This window comes from Microcaecilia unicolor, chromosome 8, assembly GCF_901765095.1.
Source record: "Microcaecilia unicolor chromosome 8, aMicUni1.1, whole genome shotgun sequence".
NCBI classification, from domain to species: Eukaryota; Metazoa; Chordata; class Amphibia; order Gymnophiona; family Siphonopidae; genus Microcaecilia; species Microcaecilia unicolor.
The window spans coordinates 9,615,818-9,633,410 of record NC_044038.1 but is presented as its reverse complement, the minus strand read 5'-3'; the positions used below and the strand labels follow the sequence as shown (position 1 = coordinate 9,633,410).

Below are 17,593 nucleotides of genomic sequence, written 5' to 3'. Positions count from 1 at the left end.
AGTTTCATGATGCAAGGTTCCACATTAGGAGCTACCGACAAGGAAAGGGATCCAGGTATCATCGCTGATGATACATTGAAACCCTCTGTTCAATGTGCGGTGGAGGTTAAGAAAGCAAATAGAATGTTAGGTATTATTAGGAAAGGGACGGAAAACAAAAATGAGGACGTTATAATGCCTCTGTATTGCTCCGTGGTGCGACCGCACCTCGAATACTGTGTGCAATTCTGGTCATCGCATCTCAAAAAAGATATAGTGGAATTAAAAAAGGTACAGAGAAGGGCAACAAAAATGATGAAGGGGATGGGACGACTTCCCTATGAGGAAAGGCTGAAGCGTCTACGCCTGTTCAACTTGGAGAAAAGACGGCTGAGGAGAGATATGATAGAGGTCTATAAAGTAATGAGTGGAGTGGAAAGGGTAGACGTGAAGCGTCTGTATACTCTTTCCAAAAATACTAGGACTAGGGGGCACGCAATGAAGCTACAAAGTAGTACATTTAAAATAAATCAGAGAAAATGTTTCTTCACTCAACATGTAATTAAACTCTGGAATTCGTTGCCAGAGAATGTGGTAAAGGCAGTTAGCTTAGCGGGGTTTTAAAACAGTTTGGCCGGCTTCCTAAAGGAAAAGTCCATAGACCACTATTAAAATGGACTTGGGGAAAATCCACTGCTTATTTCTGGGATAAGCAGCATAAAATGTTTTGTACTTTTTTGGGATCTTGCCAGGTATTTGTGACCTGGATTGGCCACTGCTGGAATCAGGATGCTGGGCTTGATGGACCTTTGGTCTGTCTCAGTATGGCAATACTTATGTACTGATGAAATCAATTTTTCAATCTGCAGCTAATCTGAGAATACAGCGATTTGCAATAATTCAACTGAGGAAGAAGAACCGCCTGAGCCAAGACCCTAAATTCCTCTTTCTGCAGAGATGATATCTCAAGCAAATGTCTAGGCTTTAAAAGCTCCAATCTGTCTTCTGAAAGAGAGTTTTGAATTTAAAATGCCTCCTAAAACTCTAGAAAAGTCCTCAATTTTCAACGTTTCACCTGACAGCAAGGTAACGGAACCAGCTGGAACCTTTTCAAAATCGCCAAACCATAATACCTTTGTTTTTTTTTGGTTTGTTTAGTCTAAGAAGATGTCCGGCTACCCAACAGCCTACGGAACACTTTCCTCTTTCCTGTTTAGACTGTAGTTTCTTTCACCTTCACTTTAACTATCGAATTATTGGTTTGTATTGTCAACCGCTTTTGATAGTTCTCTCAAAAACGGTATATCAATTCTAATAAAAACTTGAAAAACTGGAAACTTGAAATGAATGTCCTCCCAAACCCTAAAACGTGGTGATCCACCGACGTGTCCCCGTATCAGTGTTTTTCCCTGCAGTTTAACTACCTCATTTCACCCACCTTTCCCTTTGTCCTCCAGATCGGTTTGGTTGATTCGTGCAGTTTTGCATTGTTCAGCTGCACTGATGAAATGTTCCAGAAAGTCATTACTGATAATTAGTAAGAAGCAGAAGTCCAAACACAGACACAAGGGCGTTTTCCAACTGGAGAACGCAACGTTAATTAAGACCCCTTTTACCAGCCCCTATCCACTCACAAAACATTATCTCTAGACCTAATGTGAAAATGAACCCTTCTTGAGATATTCACATCCAAACTAGATAAATTAAGTTTATGGCGAACGATGTTGAAAAATTCCATTAAGGTTGGGTCTGGCACGGCCTGTTGCTAAGCCAAAACAAATCTTGCTGCTAATCATTTCACTCCCCTACATCGGTGCAGCCATGACAGTTCTTTTAACAACTGTTTCTGTGCTAACATGATTCTTGGCTCTCTTTGTGCGTTCTGCGCTTCAGTTGCACGTGTGTCATACTGCAGACTCAGGCTGCGTACCACAGCTTGTGTTTTTCAATGTGCTCTTGTTTTAGGAGAAACAATGCAAAGCATTCTTCCATATCAAAAGCAGACAGCGTCTCTCAATGAACATTAAAAACAAAACCCAACACAATACATAAAATTCTGTGCCCCTGCACGCCTTAAATTTGATCTGTGTGTAGCTGCACAAAGTGTGAATTATTAACAAAGAAATATATTATTATACAGATTACTACTGCAATCTGCTTCTTGCTAGCCTCAGACACCTCTCCCCTCTCCAATCGGTTCAAAACTCTGCTGCCCGTCTTGTCTTCCGCCAGGGTCGCTTTACTCATACTACCCCTCTCCTCAAGACCCTTCACTGGCTCTCTATCCGTTTTCGCATCCTGTTCAAACTTCTTCTACTAACCTATAAATGTACTCACTCTGCTGCTCCCCAGTATCTCTCCACACTCGTCCTTCCCTACTCTCCTTCCCGTGCGCTCCGATCCATGGATAAATCCTTCTTATCTGTTCCCTTCTCCACTACTGCCAACTCCAGACTTCGCGCCTTCTGTCTCGCTGCACCCTATGCCTGGAATAAACTTCCTGAGCCCCTACGTCTTGCCCCATCCTTGGCCACCTTTAAATCTAGACTGAAAGCCCACCTATTCAACGTTGCTTTTGACTCATAACCACGCGCCTCCACCTACCCTCCTCTCCTCCTTCCTGTACGCATTAATTGATTTGATTTGCTTACTTTATTTTTTTGTCTATTAGATTGTAAGCTCTTTGAGCAGGGACTGTCTTTCTTCTATGTTTGTGCAGCGCTGCGTACGCCTTGTAGCGCTATAGAAATGCTAAATAGTAGTAGCAGTAGTAGGTTGGCAGGGCCGCTGAGGGGGAGGCGGGGGGGGGGGGGGGGCAAAATTCCACAGGCCCGGACCTCCAAGGGGGGGCCCTTCATTCAAAGCAGTCTCTCTTCTGGCCCTCCCTCCCTGTGTCCCGCCCTCGGAAGTTACATCAGACAAGGGCGGGACAAAGGGAGGGAAGGCCAGAAGAGACTCGATCTGCGACTGCCACTTTGAATGAAGGGGGCCCGGAGCCGTGGAGGCAGGCAGGTGAGACCGCGGACTGCAGCGGCGGGGGGGGGGAGCGGAGGCGGGGCGGCGGCCTTGCCCCGGGCCCGGCCTAGTCTCTCGGCGGCCCTGCAGGTTGGCAGTGGGGGGGAAAATGCTCCTTCCAAAAATGGAGAAAACAATTTTGTAACATGCCTTCAAGGGGCTTTGAAAAAATGAAACAATGAAAACAGTAACAAAGAGGCCGAGGAACTGAAGTGCGGCAAGATTTGACAATTACTACATACTAATTGCCAAAATTAAACCACAGCCAACTGCAAAACCTTTGTCTAGCTAGAGTGGAAGATGGGAAGGAGGGGAAAAGGGATTTTTAACTGGCTCAATTTATAAGGATAAAAGTGTATTTTAATTGCATAAACTACAACTAAATGTATACTTTCTTATCCAATTCTTATATATTTCTTAGATACTTCTTAATATGTTTGTTTGTTGAAACACTATCATGTTTTATCATTATCACACTACCCCAAATTCCTGCAGTTATCACTACATGCATACTTTTTCATGTATTTCTGTTACTCATGATGTATTGTAAGCCACATTGAGCCTGCAAAGAGGTGGGAAAACGTGGGATACAAATGCAATAAATAAATAAACCAGAAATCGACCTTCTAAGTCACTAAGGAGGCTATTTTTGAAGGGTTAGGTGGCATTTGTACATGTGAAAGTGGGTTTATATGGGATTTAAGGACTAAGTTTAGAGGACCCGTGGTATATGCCATCCGTGTGTGCATTCATGGCATATACCGCTCTGAAGGGGGGAAGGGTTTCTGGGCGGGCCTGAAAAGTGTGTGTGTCATTTCCTATTTTGCAAAACCAAGTGGGGTTCACAATTTCCACAAAAGTTCAACAGCACGAAAGGAAGTGGAAAAAAACAACTTCAAGAGATCAAACAAAATACCAGGATAAGATGGTCCAAAACACAAGCTTTATTCTGACCCTACATGCGCCGTGTTTCGGCTTTTACAAAAGCCTTCCTCAGGGGTCGATCAGTGAGTGCACAGTCGTATACTGATTGACAGTGGAGCACATAAATTGGTATCTCTAAATACAGGGCGGTAAAATGCCTCGCACCAACAGGTACAAAAATTAAAAATAAAAATTAATTTTTGTACCTGTAAAAGTCGAAACACGGCCCGTGTAGGGTCAGAATAAAGCTTGTGTTTTGGACCATCTTATCCTGGTATTTTGTTTGACCTCTTGAAGTTGGTTTTTTCCATTTCCTATTTTGCAACAGCCAAGGGCCTTCAAAAAAAAGGGGGTAGAACGTTTAATCATATGTGTCGATGAAACAAAACTAGAATGGACTCGACACGGTCCGTGTTTTGGCGCACAGCGCCTGCGTCAGGGGTCACGATGGATAGCAAAGGAACGTGCAGCAATGTTGCGATACTCAGTGCTGTAATAAAGAGCAATGTAATGCAACGCCTTCTAGACCCTTTGCTCACAGTTAAACAGAGAGAATCTCTATTGACTCCGTGATTGAAGGAATGCGTTTGTTCAATAGAGACGCAGACGAGAGAGCCAGAGCCAGGCCTGGGGCAGGGCCACTGCAGCTGTCACCCCTCCACACTCAGGCCGCAGTCACTGCCACAACCCCCTACTCGGACTGCCCCTTTACCTTCCTGTGTCTGCTCCTCCTATGTGCCGGGACCCGGGTTATCGCATTAACGCAATCACCTGGCTCTTCACATCAGAGCAGTAGAGAGACAAATTGAGGGAGCAGAACCTTGTGCCTCCCTTCAGAAGCCTTGTCAGTACCAGGCCCCTCTTGGAGGCCGAGCCTGGGAAGTCTTATTCCCTCCCCCCCCCCCCCCCCCCCAGCGGCCCTGTGGAATGTTGCAAAAAAAAAAAAAAGGTGGGGGGGGGGGGGGGGGGGGATAAATTACTTCTCCACGAAGACAGCATTTCATCTTGTCTTCAGAGATCAAGGCAGAGAAGAAAATATCCTGAAGTGCTTTCTTATTAGTTTCTGGTACGTTTAACAATCCAACCAGCTACTAACTCCTAATCCCAGAAGCATTAAAAAAAAAAATTTCCTGCATTGTGAAGTACTTTCTGACAGCGTGCGTGACCAGTATGTACAACAAGGGAAGCGTGTTGTATAAATATTTTAGTAGGTACAGTATCTGTTTAAATATACAACAAATTGGAAAGAAAAACATTTTATCGAGTCAGGAGGAGGTGGAAGTGAAGGTGAGACACTGTGTGAATACAGCACAGATAAATAAGTGATGAGGGAACAGGTTAACAACAGCAGAATAGAATGGCCAGGAGAACAACTTAAACTCTGTGCATTAACTGTACACAAGCACTCAAGATCACGGAATATGATTTATCACTTCCAATTTATGACTCATCATGTTAGCATGGCGCTCAAGCAAAGGAAGGTGCCCATCGTCCCGTCATGTTAGCATGGCACTAAAGCAAAGGAAGGTGCCCGTCATCCCGTCATGTTAGCACGGCACTCAAGCAAAGGAAGGTGCCCATCATCCCGTCATGTTAGCACGACGCTCAAGCAAAGGAAGGTGCCCATCGTCCCGTCATGTTAGCATGGCACTAAAGCAAAGGAAGGTGCCCGTCATCCCGTCATGTTAGCACGGCACTCAAGCAAAGGAAGGTGCCCATCATCCCGTCATGTTAGCACGACGCTCAAGCAAAGGAAGGTGCCCATCGTCCCGTCATGTTAGCATGGCACTAAAGCAAAGGAAGGTGCCCGTCATCCCGTCATGTTAGCACGGCACTCAAGCAAAGGAAGGTGCCCATCATCCCGTCATGTTAGCACGACGCTCAAGCAAAGGAAGGTGCCCATCATCCCGTCATGTTAGCACGGCACTCAAGCAAAGGAAGGTGCCTGTCGTCCCATCATGTTAGCATGGCACTAAAGCAAAGGAAGGTGCCCGTCATCCCGTCATGTTAGCAAGGCACTAAAGCAAAGGAAGGTGCCCGTCGTCCCGTCATGTTAGCATGGCACTAAAGCAAAGGAAGGTGCCCGTCATCCCGTCATGTTAGCATGGCGCTCAAGCAAAGGAAGGTGCCCGTCGTCCCGTCATGTTAGCATGGCGCTCAAGCAAAGAAAGGTGCCCGTCATGCCGTCATGCTAGCATGGCGCTCAAGCAAAGGAAGGTGCCCGTCATGCCGTCATGTTAGCATGGCACTCAAGCAAAGGAAGGTGTCTGCGGCATCCTTTAAATTGATGCTAAAATGTTGCCAAGTCAAACCTAGGAAGTACCATGATTTGCCTATGACTTTATTGATGTCATTGCTGGTTGTATGTTTGTGTTCACTCATTGAATGTATTTTTAGCTGTGCATGTTGATTCGTTACCCGCCTTAGATAAAGGCAGGCTATAAATAATAAAAACAGCCTATAGTGAGTGGGCCGATATTTAAAAACCACAGCAGAATTGTACTACTTTCAACATATACTCCCAAAATGCTGGGAAATACACGGGGGCGGGGTTTTGCTCTGAAAGTGAAAAAAGTGACGTAGGAGGCAGTTGGACAAGCTATGTACTAAAAACAATGCCCTTCATTATGGTCAATGCTTTTAAAGCTTAATTTTGGATAAGTTCCTAGAGGTTAATGGGATACTGTGGTTGCTCAACGTTCAATCGATAAAGGAACACTCTCCATTCTTCTTTGAGCATGGAATGAAGCAGTGGCGTTCCTAGGCTGGCTGACACCTGGGGCGGATCGCCGATGCGCCCCCCCCCCCCCGGGGTGCATTTTTGCCTGCTGGGGGGGTGCCGCGCGCCTGTCGGCTCCGAGTCCGCTCGTTCCCTGCTGCTCCCTCTGCCCCGGAACAGGAATTAACCTGTTCCGCACAGAGGGAGCAGCAGGGAGGGAACGAGCGGACTCGGAGCCAACAGGCGTGCGGCACCCCCCCAGCGGCATGTGCCCGGGGCGGACCGCCCCCACCTTGGTACGCCACTGGAATGAAGTCTTAACTGCTCACGTTGTAAAGAATTTCTTTCTGGCCTTTCTTTGTACTGACAGAGTATAAGCAGGGCCAGTCTTAGCAATTGCGGTGCCCTGTGCAGACCAGTTCAGTGGCCCCCCCCCCCCCCCCCCCGCCATCATAAGCCATAATTTATAAGCGTTTAAAAGGAGGTTTAGAGCTCTTGGAACCTCACTTCACCCCGTATCTTATTGTGCATCCACCACGTTTCAGTAGAGAGCGGCAGAGAGCGGTAGCGATTTTCATATCCCGTCAGCTGCCGAGCCCAGAGCCTCCTCGCTGCTGCATCCTGCCCTTGCGGAAGCAGGGAGGGACATCAAAAGGGGGCGGGACGCAGCAGCGAGGAGGCTCTGGGCTCGGCAGCTGACGGGATATGAAAATCGCTGTCTGATGCTCTCTACTGAAATGTGGATGCACCTTAAGGTACGGAGCAGGGAGGTGTTCCGAGACAGGAGGACAGATGTGCCAGAGATGCGGGGCCCCTGTTGCCCCTAAGACCGGCTTCCCCCGAGTATAAGCAATTCACCCATGACTAAAAATGATGCTTATTCTTAGCATTACTACTATGTGGAGGAGTGGCCTAGTGGTTAGGGTGGTGGACTTTGGTCCTGGGGAACTGAGTTCGATTCCCACTTCAGGCACAGGCAGCTCCTTGTGACTCTGAGCAAGTCACTTAACCCACCATTGCCCCATGTAAGCCGCATTGAGCCTGCCATGAGTGGGAAAGCGCGGGGTACAAATGTAACAAAAAATAAATAAAATGTAAAATTTCTATAGCATCACCTGAGGTATGTAGCACTCCACACACATCAAAGAGGGTCCCTGCCCCCTGGAACCTTGAATCTATTCAAGAGAAACAAGAGATTTAGGGAGTTTCGTTTATTATGAGAATGGGTATGAATAGGAGAATAAGGGGTTAGGATACGAAAGTGGGTGTTATCCACAGCAACAGAGACATGGGGAAGAGGTGGTGGGTTTAGGGGAGAAAGATAAGTAACTGGCCGCGTTCAGTTCCAAATGGTGGTGGAACCTCCGGGCAGCAAAGTCAGACAAGCAGGGTAAGAATCGGGCCTGCTTCCCAGAGAAATTTCTGATGTGGAGAGGTAGATCTGGGAGTTATCAGCCTGAAGATGGTACTGAAAAGCATGGGAGGAGATCAGAGCCAGTGGCATTCCGAGGGGCGCTGACACCCAGGGCGGATCGCCGATGCGCCCCGCCCCTCGGGTGCAGCGCCCCTCCCCCGTGCAGCGCGACCCCTCCCCCCGGCGAAGGAACATCCCCCCACCCCAGCGAAAGAACCCCCCCCACGGGTGCACACCGCTGGGGTGGGGGTGCCATGCGCCGGTCAGCGTCGTTGGTTTCCATGCTCCCTCTGCCCCGGAACAGGTTACTTCCTGTTCCGGGCAGAGGGAGCATGGAAACGAACGACGCTGACCGGCGCACGGCACCCCCACCCCAGCAGCGTGCACCCGGGGTGGACCGCCCTCACCGCCCCCCCTTGGTACGCCACTGATCAGAGCATCAAGGGAACAAGCATATAGAGAGAAGAGGTCATAAGGCACTTCCCTAAGGTACACTGACAGAGTGGGATAATCAGTGGAGGAAGATTCTCCAGCGCATACACTAGAAGCACAATGGGAGAGATAAGAAGAAAATCAAGACAGAAGACAGCCCCCAAAATAGAGTATATCAAAGAGTAGGATCCTGGGTCAGGTCACTGTCATTTTTCTTACTAACAAGATGTTCAAAAAAACACTCTACAAAAAACTCATTTTGAATGATTGCTTTGACCCAGGGATGTAATGATTATAACACCACTGGAAGCACTTTTGAGCTGGCAGTGACCAGCTATTTATACAAATCCTCCTAAGTGGATACTGACCTTTGCATATATAAACACTGATTTTTATATGAACTGAATTCTTATGTAGTGATACAGAGATTTTGTTTTTTCTGTTTTTCTTTCACCCTGCACGTCATGAATTATCATTTTGTGGGTGAAGGTTGTCACTTCATTCGTTTTTCAGTGAACCTGATGGACCGACATCTTGTGGCTGGGCAGTAGAACACCGACCAATAGCAAGGTTAAGTGACCCCCCCCCAACCATAATCGAATTATACTCACATGAGAGACCATCCCAGGTAGGTGGCCGTACTTCCCCAGTACATAGGATTCTCCATGACGTTAAACGGGAAGCCCGTGACTTTCTCTTCCATCAAGATACCAAAGTAGTCTCCTGTAAAAAAAGGAAATGAGATGGATAATGAAATATTTAAAGCCAAGAAAAAAAGTTAGAGTTTGGAAGGGCAGCTGTAGAGTGGAGGCAGTGCATTTCTGGAGCTCATCGGCATCTAATATAATAAAACTCACCCTCAACGTTCTGAGGACACTGACGTCACTTCCTTCAAGACGGGTTCGAAGGGTTCGTGGTGGTGAAGCCACCGAAATCGCCAAGTCACGGGGCCCCACCCTCGCGTCAAATGTGATGACGTCGAGGGCGGAGCAATGGCGTCACACACCGAGGGCGGAGCAATGGCGTACGGTGCGTTCAGGAGGTGCGGAGCAATGGCGTCAGAACGACGAAGGGGTCGGTAGGTAGGGAGGGAGGGAGAAGGGGGGGTGTTGGGGAGGAAAACCTTGCTAGCGCCCATTTCATTTGCTCTAGAAACGGGCCTCTTTTACTAGTTGCTGTATAATTTTTGCATTTTGTTCAGAATATTTTTTTTGTTTCCAACGAATGTCATTAATAATATGCCCTCTTTGCACACCCAGCACATGTGCCCTAGGGGTAAAAGAACATCCCCCTCCCCCCCACCAGGATTCTATACATGGCGCTTTGAGTTCCACGTGCAAATGAGCTGCCGCCCCGGCTCCTCTTCTGCTGCCTCCAGCCACAATCTGACATCTTCCCCCTCCCTTCCCCAACCCCCTCTCCTAAATTTACCTTTTCTTTTCTTGTTCTTTAAAAGACAGAGGCGGTGGCAGCGATTCCTATAGGCTGCCCTGCTGCCGTCCCAGCTTTTTCTTTCTACTGTGGCCCGTCTCCGAAGAAACTGGAAGTTCTCTCAGAGAGGTGGGCCTCAGTAGAGAGAAGGGTATATCAGAAGCAGGAAGCCTGTGAGGGAATCTGTGGGACCTTTAGATCAGGAAGGAAAAAAGGAACGCTCAGAGAGGACATAGTAACATAGTAGATGAATGCAGAAAAAGACCTGCACGGTCCATCCAGTCTGCCCAACAAGATAAACTCATATGTGTATACCTTACCTTGATTTGTACCTGCCTTTTTCAGGGCACAGACCGTACAAGTCTGCCCAGCAGTACTTCCTGCCTCCCAACCACCAGTCCCGCCTCCCATCACCGGCTCTGGCACAGACCGTATAAGTCTGCCCAGCACTATCCTCGCCTCCCAACCACCAACCTCTCTTCCCCCACCTGCTCCGCCACCCAATTTCGGCTAAGCTTCTGAGGACAAGGCCATAGTGAAGAGATGGAATGAATTCTTTGCTTCGGTCATTAAGGAAAAAGATGTAAAAAAAATCTACCTGTACCAGAAATGGTTTTCAAGGGTGATGATGCAGAGGAACTGAAAGAAATCTCGGTGAACTTGGAAGATGTACTGAGCCAAATTGAGTTAAAGAGTGATAAATCATCTGAACCAGATGGTATACACCCCAGGGCACTGAAAGAACTCAAACATTAAACTGCTGATCTGCTGCTAGTGATCCGTAAACTGTTGATAACATCGTCCGCAGTACCTGAAGATTGGAGGGTGGCCAATGTGATGCCAATTTTTAAAAAGCTTTCCAAGGGTGATCCAGGAAATTACAGATTGGTAATCCCCACTTCAGTGCCAGGCAAAATAGTGGAAACTTTTATAAAGAATAAAATTACAGAACATGTAGACAAACATGGCATGGTTTAATGGGACAGAGTCAGTATGGATTCAGCTGAGGGAGGTCTTGCCTCACCAATTTGCTTCATTTCTTTGAAGGCGTGAATAAACATGTCGATAAAGGTGAGCTGGTTACATAGTAACATAGTAGATGACAGCAGAAAAAGATCTGCACGGTCCATCCAGTCTGCCCAAGAAGATAAATTCCTGTGTGCTACTTTTTTTTATTTGTACTGTCCTCTTCAGTGCACAGACCGAATAAGTCTGGCCAGCCCTATCCCCGCCTCCCAACCACCAACCCCGCCTCCCACCACCAGCTCTGGCACAGACTGTATAAGTCTGCCCAGCACTATCCCCGCCTCCCAACTACCAGTCCCGCCTCCCACCACCAAATCTGGCACAGGCCGTATAAGTCTGCCCAGCACTATCCCTGCCTCCCACCACCGGCTCTGGCACAGACCGTATAAGTCTGCCCAGCACTAGTCCCGCCTCCCAACCACCAGGTTGATGTAGTGTATCTAGATTTTTTTTAGAAAACTTTTAATAAAGTACCTCATGAGAGACTCCTGAGAAAATTAAGGAGTCATGAGGTGGGAGGCAATGTCCTTCTGTGGATTAAGAATTGGTTATTGGACAGAAAACAGAGGGTAGGGTTAAATGGCCATTTTTCTCAATTGAGGAGGGTGAAAAGTGGAGTGCTGCAGGGATCTGTACTGGGACCGGTGCTATTTAACATATTTATGATCTGGAAATTGGAATGACAAGTGAAGTGATTAAATTTGCAGATGACACGAAACTATTCAAAGATGCCAAAACGCTTGCGGATTGTGAAAAATTGTAGAAAGACCGATGGAAACCGGAAGACTGGGCATCCAAATGGCAGATGAAATTTAATGAAGACAAATGCAAAATGATGCACATTGGGAAGCATAATCCAAATCATAGATATCTGATGCTAGAGTCCACTTTAGGAGTCCGCACTCAAGAAAAAGACCTAGGTGTCACTGTAGACAATATGCTACTATATCATTTCTATAGAGCTACGAGACTTACGCAGCGCAGAACACTTGAACATGAAGAGGCAGTTCCTGCTCGACAGAGCTTACAATCTAATTAGGACAGACAAACAGGACAAAGAAGAGATAAGGACAAAGAGCAGCAAGATTCCGGAATCCTAAAGAGTAGCAAAATTCCGGAACCCAAAGAATAGCAAGATTCCGGAATCCCAAAGACTACTACTACTTATCATTTCTATAGAGCTACTAGACTTACGCAGCGCAGAACACTTGAACATGAAGAGGCAGTTCCTGCTCGACAGAGCTTACAATCTAATTAGGACAAACAAAGATAAGGGAAAGACTAAGGTGGGAAAGATAAAACAGACATGGTTGGTGAACAAGTGAATTGGGGTTAGGTGTTAAAAGCAGCATCAAAAAGGTGGGCTTTTAGCCTAGATTTGAAGACGGCCAAAGAAGGAGCTTGACGTATCGGCTCAGGAAGTTTATTCCAGGCATATGGTGCAGCAAGATAAAAGGAACGGAGTCTGGAGTTAGCAGTGGAGGAGAAGGGTGAAGATAAGAGAGATTTACCCAGTGAACGGAGTTCCCGGGGAGGAATGTAGGGAGAGATGAGAGTGGAGAGGTACTGAGGAGCTGCAGAGTGAATGCACTTATAGGTCAATAAGAGGAGTTTGAACTGTATGTGGAAACGGATAGGAAGCCAGTGAAGTGACTTGAGGAGAGGGCTAATACCGTGTTTCCCCGAAAATAAGACACTGTCTTATATTAATTTTTGCTCCCCAAGACGCGCTAGGTCTTATTTTCAGGGGATGTCTTATTTTTCGGGGAAACATCGGGGTCGCCCCCCACCCGAGGTTGCCCCCCCACCCGAGGTCATCGGGCCCCCCCCCCACCCTCCATCGCTCCCGGCCGGAACTAACCTTAAATGCCTCCTTTCACCTTCACACTCACAGCAAGCAAGCAGCAGCAGGGCAGGCCACTCCTTCCTTCCGTGTCCCGCCCTCGCCTGACGTAAGGAAGTCTGCCCTACTGCTGCTTGCTGCGAAGGTGAAAGGAGGTGCTTCAGGTTAATTCCGGGAGCGACGGAGGGCGGGTGGAGGGGGGGGGGTGACGGTCTTGTCCGGCTCTCGGTGGCCCTGCTTCAAAAGAAAAACTTTGCTAGGTTTTACTTTCGGGGGAGGCCTTAATTTACCAATTGCAGCAAAACCTCTACTAGGTCTTATTTTCGGGGGATGTCCTATTTTCGTGGAAACACGGTATGAGCATAACAACACTGGTGGAATATAATTTTGAACAGATTGAAGAAGGAGAGAGATGGCTAAGTGGGAGACCTGTGAGAAGCAAGTTGCAATAGTTGCAATAGTCTAAGCAAGAGGTGATAACAGTGTAGATAAGGGTTCTGGTAGTGTGCTCAGAAAGGAAAGGGCGGATTTTGGTGATATTATAAAGAAATGACTTTAGCAGGCTGCTGAAAATGTGCAGAGAAGGAGAGAGAGGAGTCAAAGATGACCCCGAGGTTACGAGCTGATGAGACAGGGATGACAGTGGATGAGAGAATGGGAGGAAGAGATGAGGTTGGTTTAGGGGGAAGATAAGAAGCTCAGTCTTGGTCATGTTTAGTTTCAGATGGCGGTGAGACATCCAGGCAGCAATGTCAGACAGGCAGGCTGATACTTTGGCATGGATTCCTGCTGTGATTTCTGGTGTGGAGAGGTAGATCTGGGAGTCGTCAGGGTAAAGGTGATACTGAAAAGTATAGATGGAGAAAGGAAGAGGTCCCAGGACAGATCCCTGAGGTACACCAACTGATAGTGGGATAGAAGTGGAGGAGGATCCACCAGAGTATACACTAAAAGTACATGGGAGAAATAAGATTCCCACTTCAAGCACAGGCAGCTCCTTGTGACTCTGGGCAAGTCACTTAACCCTCCATTGCCCCATGTAAGCCGCATTGAGCCTGCCATGAGTGGGAAAGCGCAGGGTAAAAATGTAACAAAAAAAAAAAAAAAAAGAAGAAGAAAACCAGGAAAGAACAGAGCCCTGGAATCCAAGTGAGGATTGCTGAAATCTTTTATCCAGTTTGCGGTGGCAGCCAAAAAAGCAAATAGGATGCTAGGAATTATTAGCAGAGGGGTGCAAAATAAGAGCCAAAATATTAAAATGCCTCTGTATCGCTCCATGGTGAGACCTTTACTTGAGTATTGCATTCATTTCTGGTTGCTGTATCTCAAAAAAAGATATAGCAGAATTAGAATAGGTTCAAAGAAGAGCGACCAAAAAGAGGGGATGGAACTGCTCCCATATGAGGAAAGGTTAAAGAGGTTAGGGCTCTTTAGCTTGGAAAAGAGATGGCTGGGGGGGGGGGGGGGGGGGGGGGGAATATAACTGAGGTCTACAAAATCCCGAGTGGTGGGGGGGAATTGATTTTTCACTCATTCAAAAAAGTACAAAGACCAGGGGACACTCAGTGAAATTGCATCAAAGTACTTTTAAACCAAATAGAAGGAAACATTTTTTTTCACTCAAAGAACAGTTAAGTACTACTACTACTATTTAGCATTTCTATAGCGCTACAAGGCGTACGCAGCGCTGCACAAACATAGAAGAAAGACAGTCCCTGCTCAAAGAGCTTACAATCTAATAGACAAAAAATAAAGTAAGCAAATCAAATCAATTAATGTGTACAGGAAGGAGGAGAGGAGGGTAGGTGGAGGCGAGTGGTTACAAGTGGTTACGAGTCAAAAGCAATTTAAAGAGTTAATGTTAAACAGTTAAGCTCTGGAACTCTCTGCTAGAGGATGTGGTAACAGCAGTTAGCGTATCTGGGTTGAAAAAAAAAAGGTTTGGACAAGTTCCTGGAGGAAAAGTCCACAGTCTGTTTTTTGAGATGGACGGGGGGGGGGGGGGGGGGGGGGGGAAGCCACTGTTTGCCCTGGGATTGGTAGCATGGAATAGTGCTAATAATTGGGTTTCTGCCAGGTACACCTGTGACCTGGATTGGCCACTGATGGAAGCAGCATACTGGGTTAGATAGACCATTGGTCTGACCCAGTATGGCTATTCTTACGTTCTTATGAAAAAACAGGCAGTGTAAATGGGGCCATGATGAATGCCAGCACATATTAGGATGGTGATGACAAAGACTCAAAATACAGCACAGCGTATGAAAAACATTGCTTAATATTTATTTCATACGACAATTTTTCTTGTGATGTTAATCCAAGTGACCGAAACGTGTGATTGGTGCCGGCTGAATAATGATGGAGTGCTGAACCATTACTCTAAATTTCAGAAAATTACCTGCCTGAGAAAGGGACATTATCATTATTCTTCTATGTAATTGTCCATTTCAACAAAGCAAAAAAAAGCTTTCAGCACGCCTGCTACCTGACCTGATCGGCGGTGGGTCGCGCTGATTACCTTTTCAGTCTCTCTGCTCTGCTCATAGAGAACAGAAAAGTTCTTAGAGCCCTGGTAAGAGATGAGAATCTCATGCTCACAGAGAGAAAGAAAAAAAAAAAACCCTACTTATTTCAGACGTACAAACTTAATTTGACAATTTTATTCAATAACATTAGCTGGTTAATGAATTAATTAGTTAGCTAACAGCACATTGAGAGAAATGTTGAAAATATGAATAAATGTTAACAAGAGCACTCGGAGGTTTTGGAGGCCGTATCTTGCTAAGGATGTAAAAAGAACTGAAGCGGTGCAAAGAAAAGCTACGAGGATGGTATGGGATTTGCGTTACAAGACGTATGAGGAGAGACTTGCGGACCTGAACATGTATACCCTGGAGGAAAGGAGGAACAGGGGTGATATGATATAGACGTTCAAATATTTGAAAGGTATTAATCCGCAAATGAACCTTTTCCAGAGGTGGGAAGGCGGTAGAACGAGAGGGCATGAAATGAGATTGAAGGGGGGCAGACTCAAGAAGAATGTCAGGAAGTATTTTTTCACGGAGAGGGTGGTGGATGCTTGGAATGCCCTCCCGTGGGAGGTGGTGGAGATGAAAACGGTAACGGAATTCAAACATGCGTGGGATAAACATAAAGGAATCCTGTGCAGAAGGAAGGGATCCTCAGGAGCTTAGCCTAGAATGGGTTGCAGAGCTGGTGGTTGGGAGGTGGGGCTAGTGCTGGGCAGACTTATACGGTCTGTGCTGGGGCTGGTGGTTGGGAGGCGGGGTTGGTGGTTGGGAGGCGGTGATAGGGCTGGCCAGACTTATACGGTCTGTGCCAGAGCTAGTGGTTGGGAGGCGGGGTTGGTGGTTGGGAGGCGGGGATATTGCTGGGCAGACTTATACGGTCTGTGCCAGAGCTGGTGGTTGGGAGGCGGGGTTGGTGGTTGGGAGGCGGGGATAGGGCTGGCCAGACTTATACGGTCTGTGCACTGAAGAGGACAGTACAAATAAAAAAGTAGCACATATGAATTTATCTTCTTGGGCAGACTGGATGGACCGTGCAGGTCTTTTTCTGCCGTCATCTACTATGTTACTATGAGAAGTTCAACGGAGCAGACAGGTCAAGGTTGGGGCGGGACTTTTATCCTGCTGATCAAAGGTGTTTTTGTTAATCTCCTCTGGAAACTTTCATCTTGCTATGGAGTGATCATGTAACAGCTGATAATACGTGAGCATTTCCATCTGATTAATGCTGCAATATATATTCCAATTATGACATTTCAATACACACATTGTCTGCAGTCACTTCTAGACTGCAATGTTTGGTTATTCATTTTGATAAATGGAATACGGGAAAATGAAATAACCAGATGGGTAAACTGAAGCACTAGAAGATAATAAAACACCTGGTCTAGGGGTCACATGCAATAGAGTTAGGGACAATTAGGCTTAGAGTTGAGGCCACATCGACAAAGTGATTCATTACCAAGTCGGTGTCGGGACAAGATTTGGACTCAGTTGCTCTAATTCATCACAGCTCCACGGCTCCAACCCATTGCTTCACATCTTCTCTTTACTGCTAACATTTTGATAATGTTTAAGCAGTTTTAATATAATTTTTTAAAATTATAGAACACCGTAGCTGCATAATTCGGCACGTGGAGTCAGCACAACGTAGTAACATAGTAGATGACGGCAGAGAAAGACCTGCACGGTCCATCCAGTCTGCCCAACAAGATAAACTCATATGTGCTACTACTACGATAAATCATTTCTATAGCGCTACCAGTCGTACGCAGCACTTTACAATTGAACATGAAGAAAAGACAGTCCCTGCTCAAAAGAGCTTACAATCTACTTTTTTGTGTATACCTGACGTTGATTAGTATCTGCCATACTAATCAACGACAGGGCACAGACCATAGAAGTCTGCCCAGCACTAGCCCCACCTCCCAACCACCAGCCCCGCCTCCCACCAGCAGCTCTGCCACCCAATCTCGGCTAAGCTTCTGAGGATCCCTTTATGTTTATCCCACGCATGTTTGAATTCCGTTACTGTTTTCATCACTACCTCCCTCAGGAGGGCATTCCAAGTATCCACCACTCTCTCCGTGAAAAAATACTTCCTGACATTTTTCTTGAGTCTGCCCCCCTTCAATCTCATTTCATGTCCTCTCTTTCTACCGCCTTCCCATCTCTGGAAAAGGTTCATTTGCAGATTAATACCTTTTTTTGCGGATTAATACCTTTAGTTGAGCACTGGCATAAAGAAAACCATCCTATCAGGGGCCCTTTTACTATGGTGC

At 46.6% G+C, this 17,593-nt stretch overlaps 1 protein-coding gene across 1 annotated transcript in view; it reads right to left on the bottom strand.

Moving 5' to 3' along the window:
- The window catches only part of PEMT (phosphatidylethanolamine N-methyltransferase), a 163,478-nt gene that overhangs the window by 26,267 nt on the left and 119,618 nt on the right, over positions 1 to 17,593 (bottom strand). The window contains 1 exon segment of the mRNA XM_030212849.1: positions 9,095 to 9,206. Coding sequence (XP_030068709.1) covers positions 9,095 to 9,206 — 112 coding nt within the window.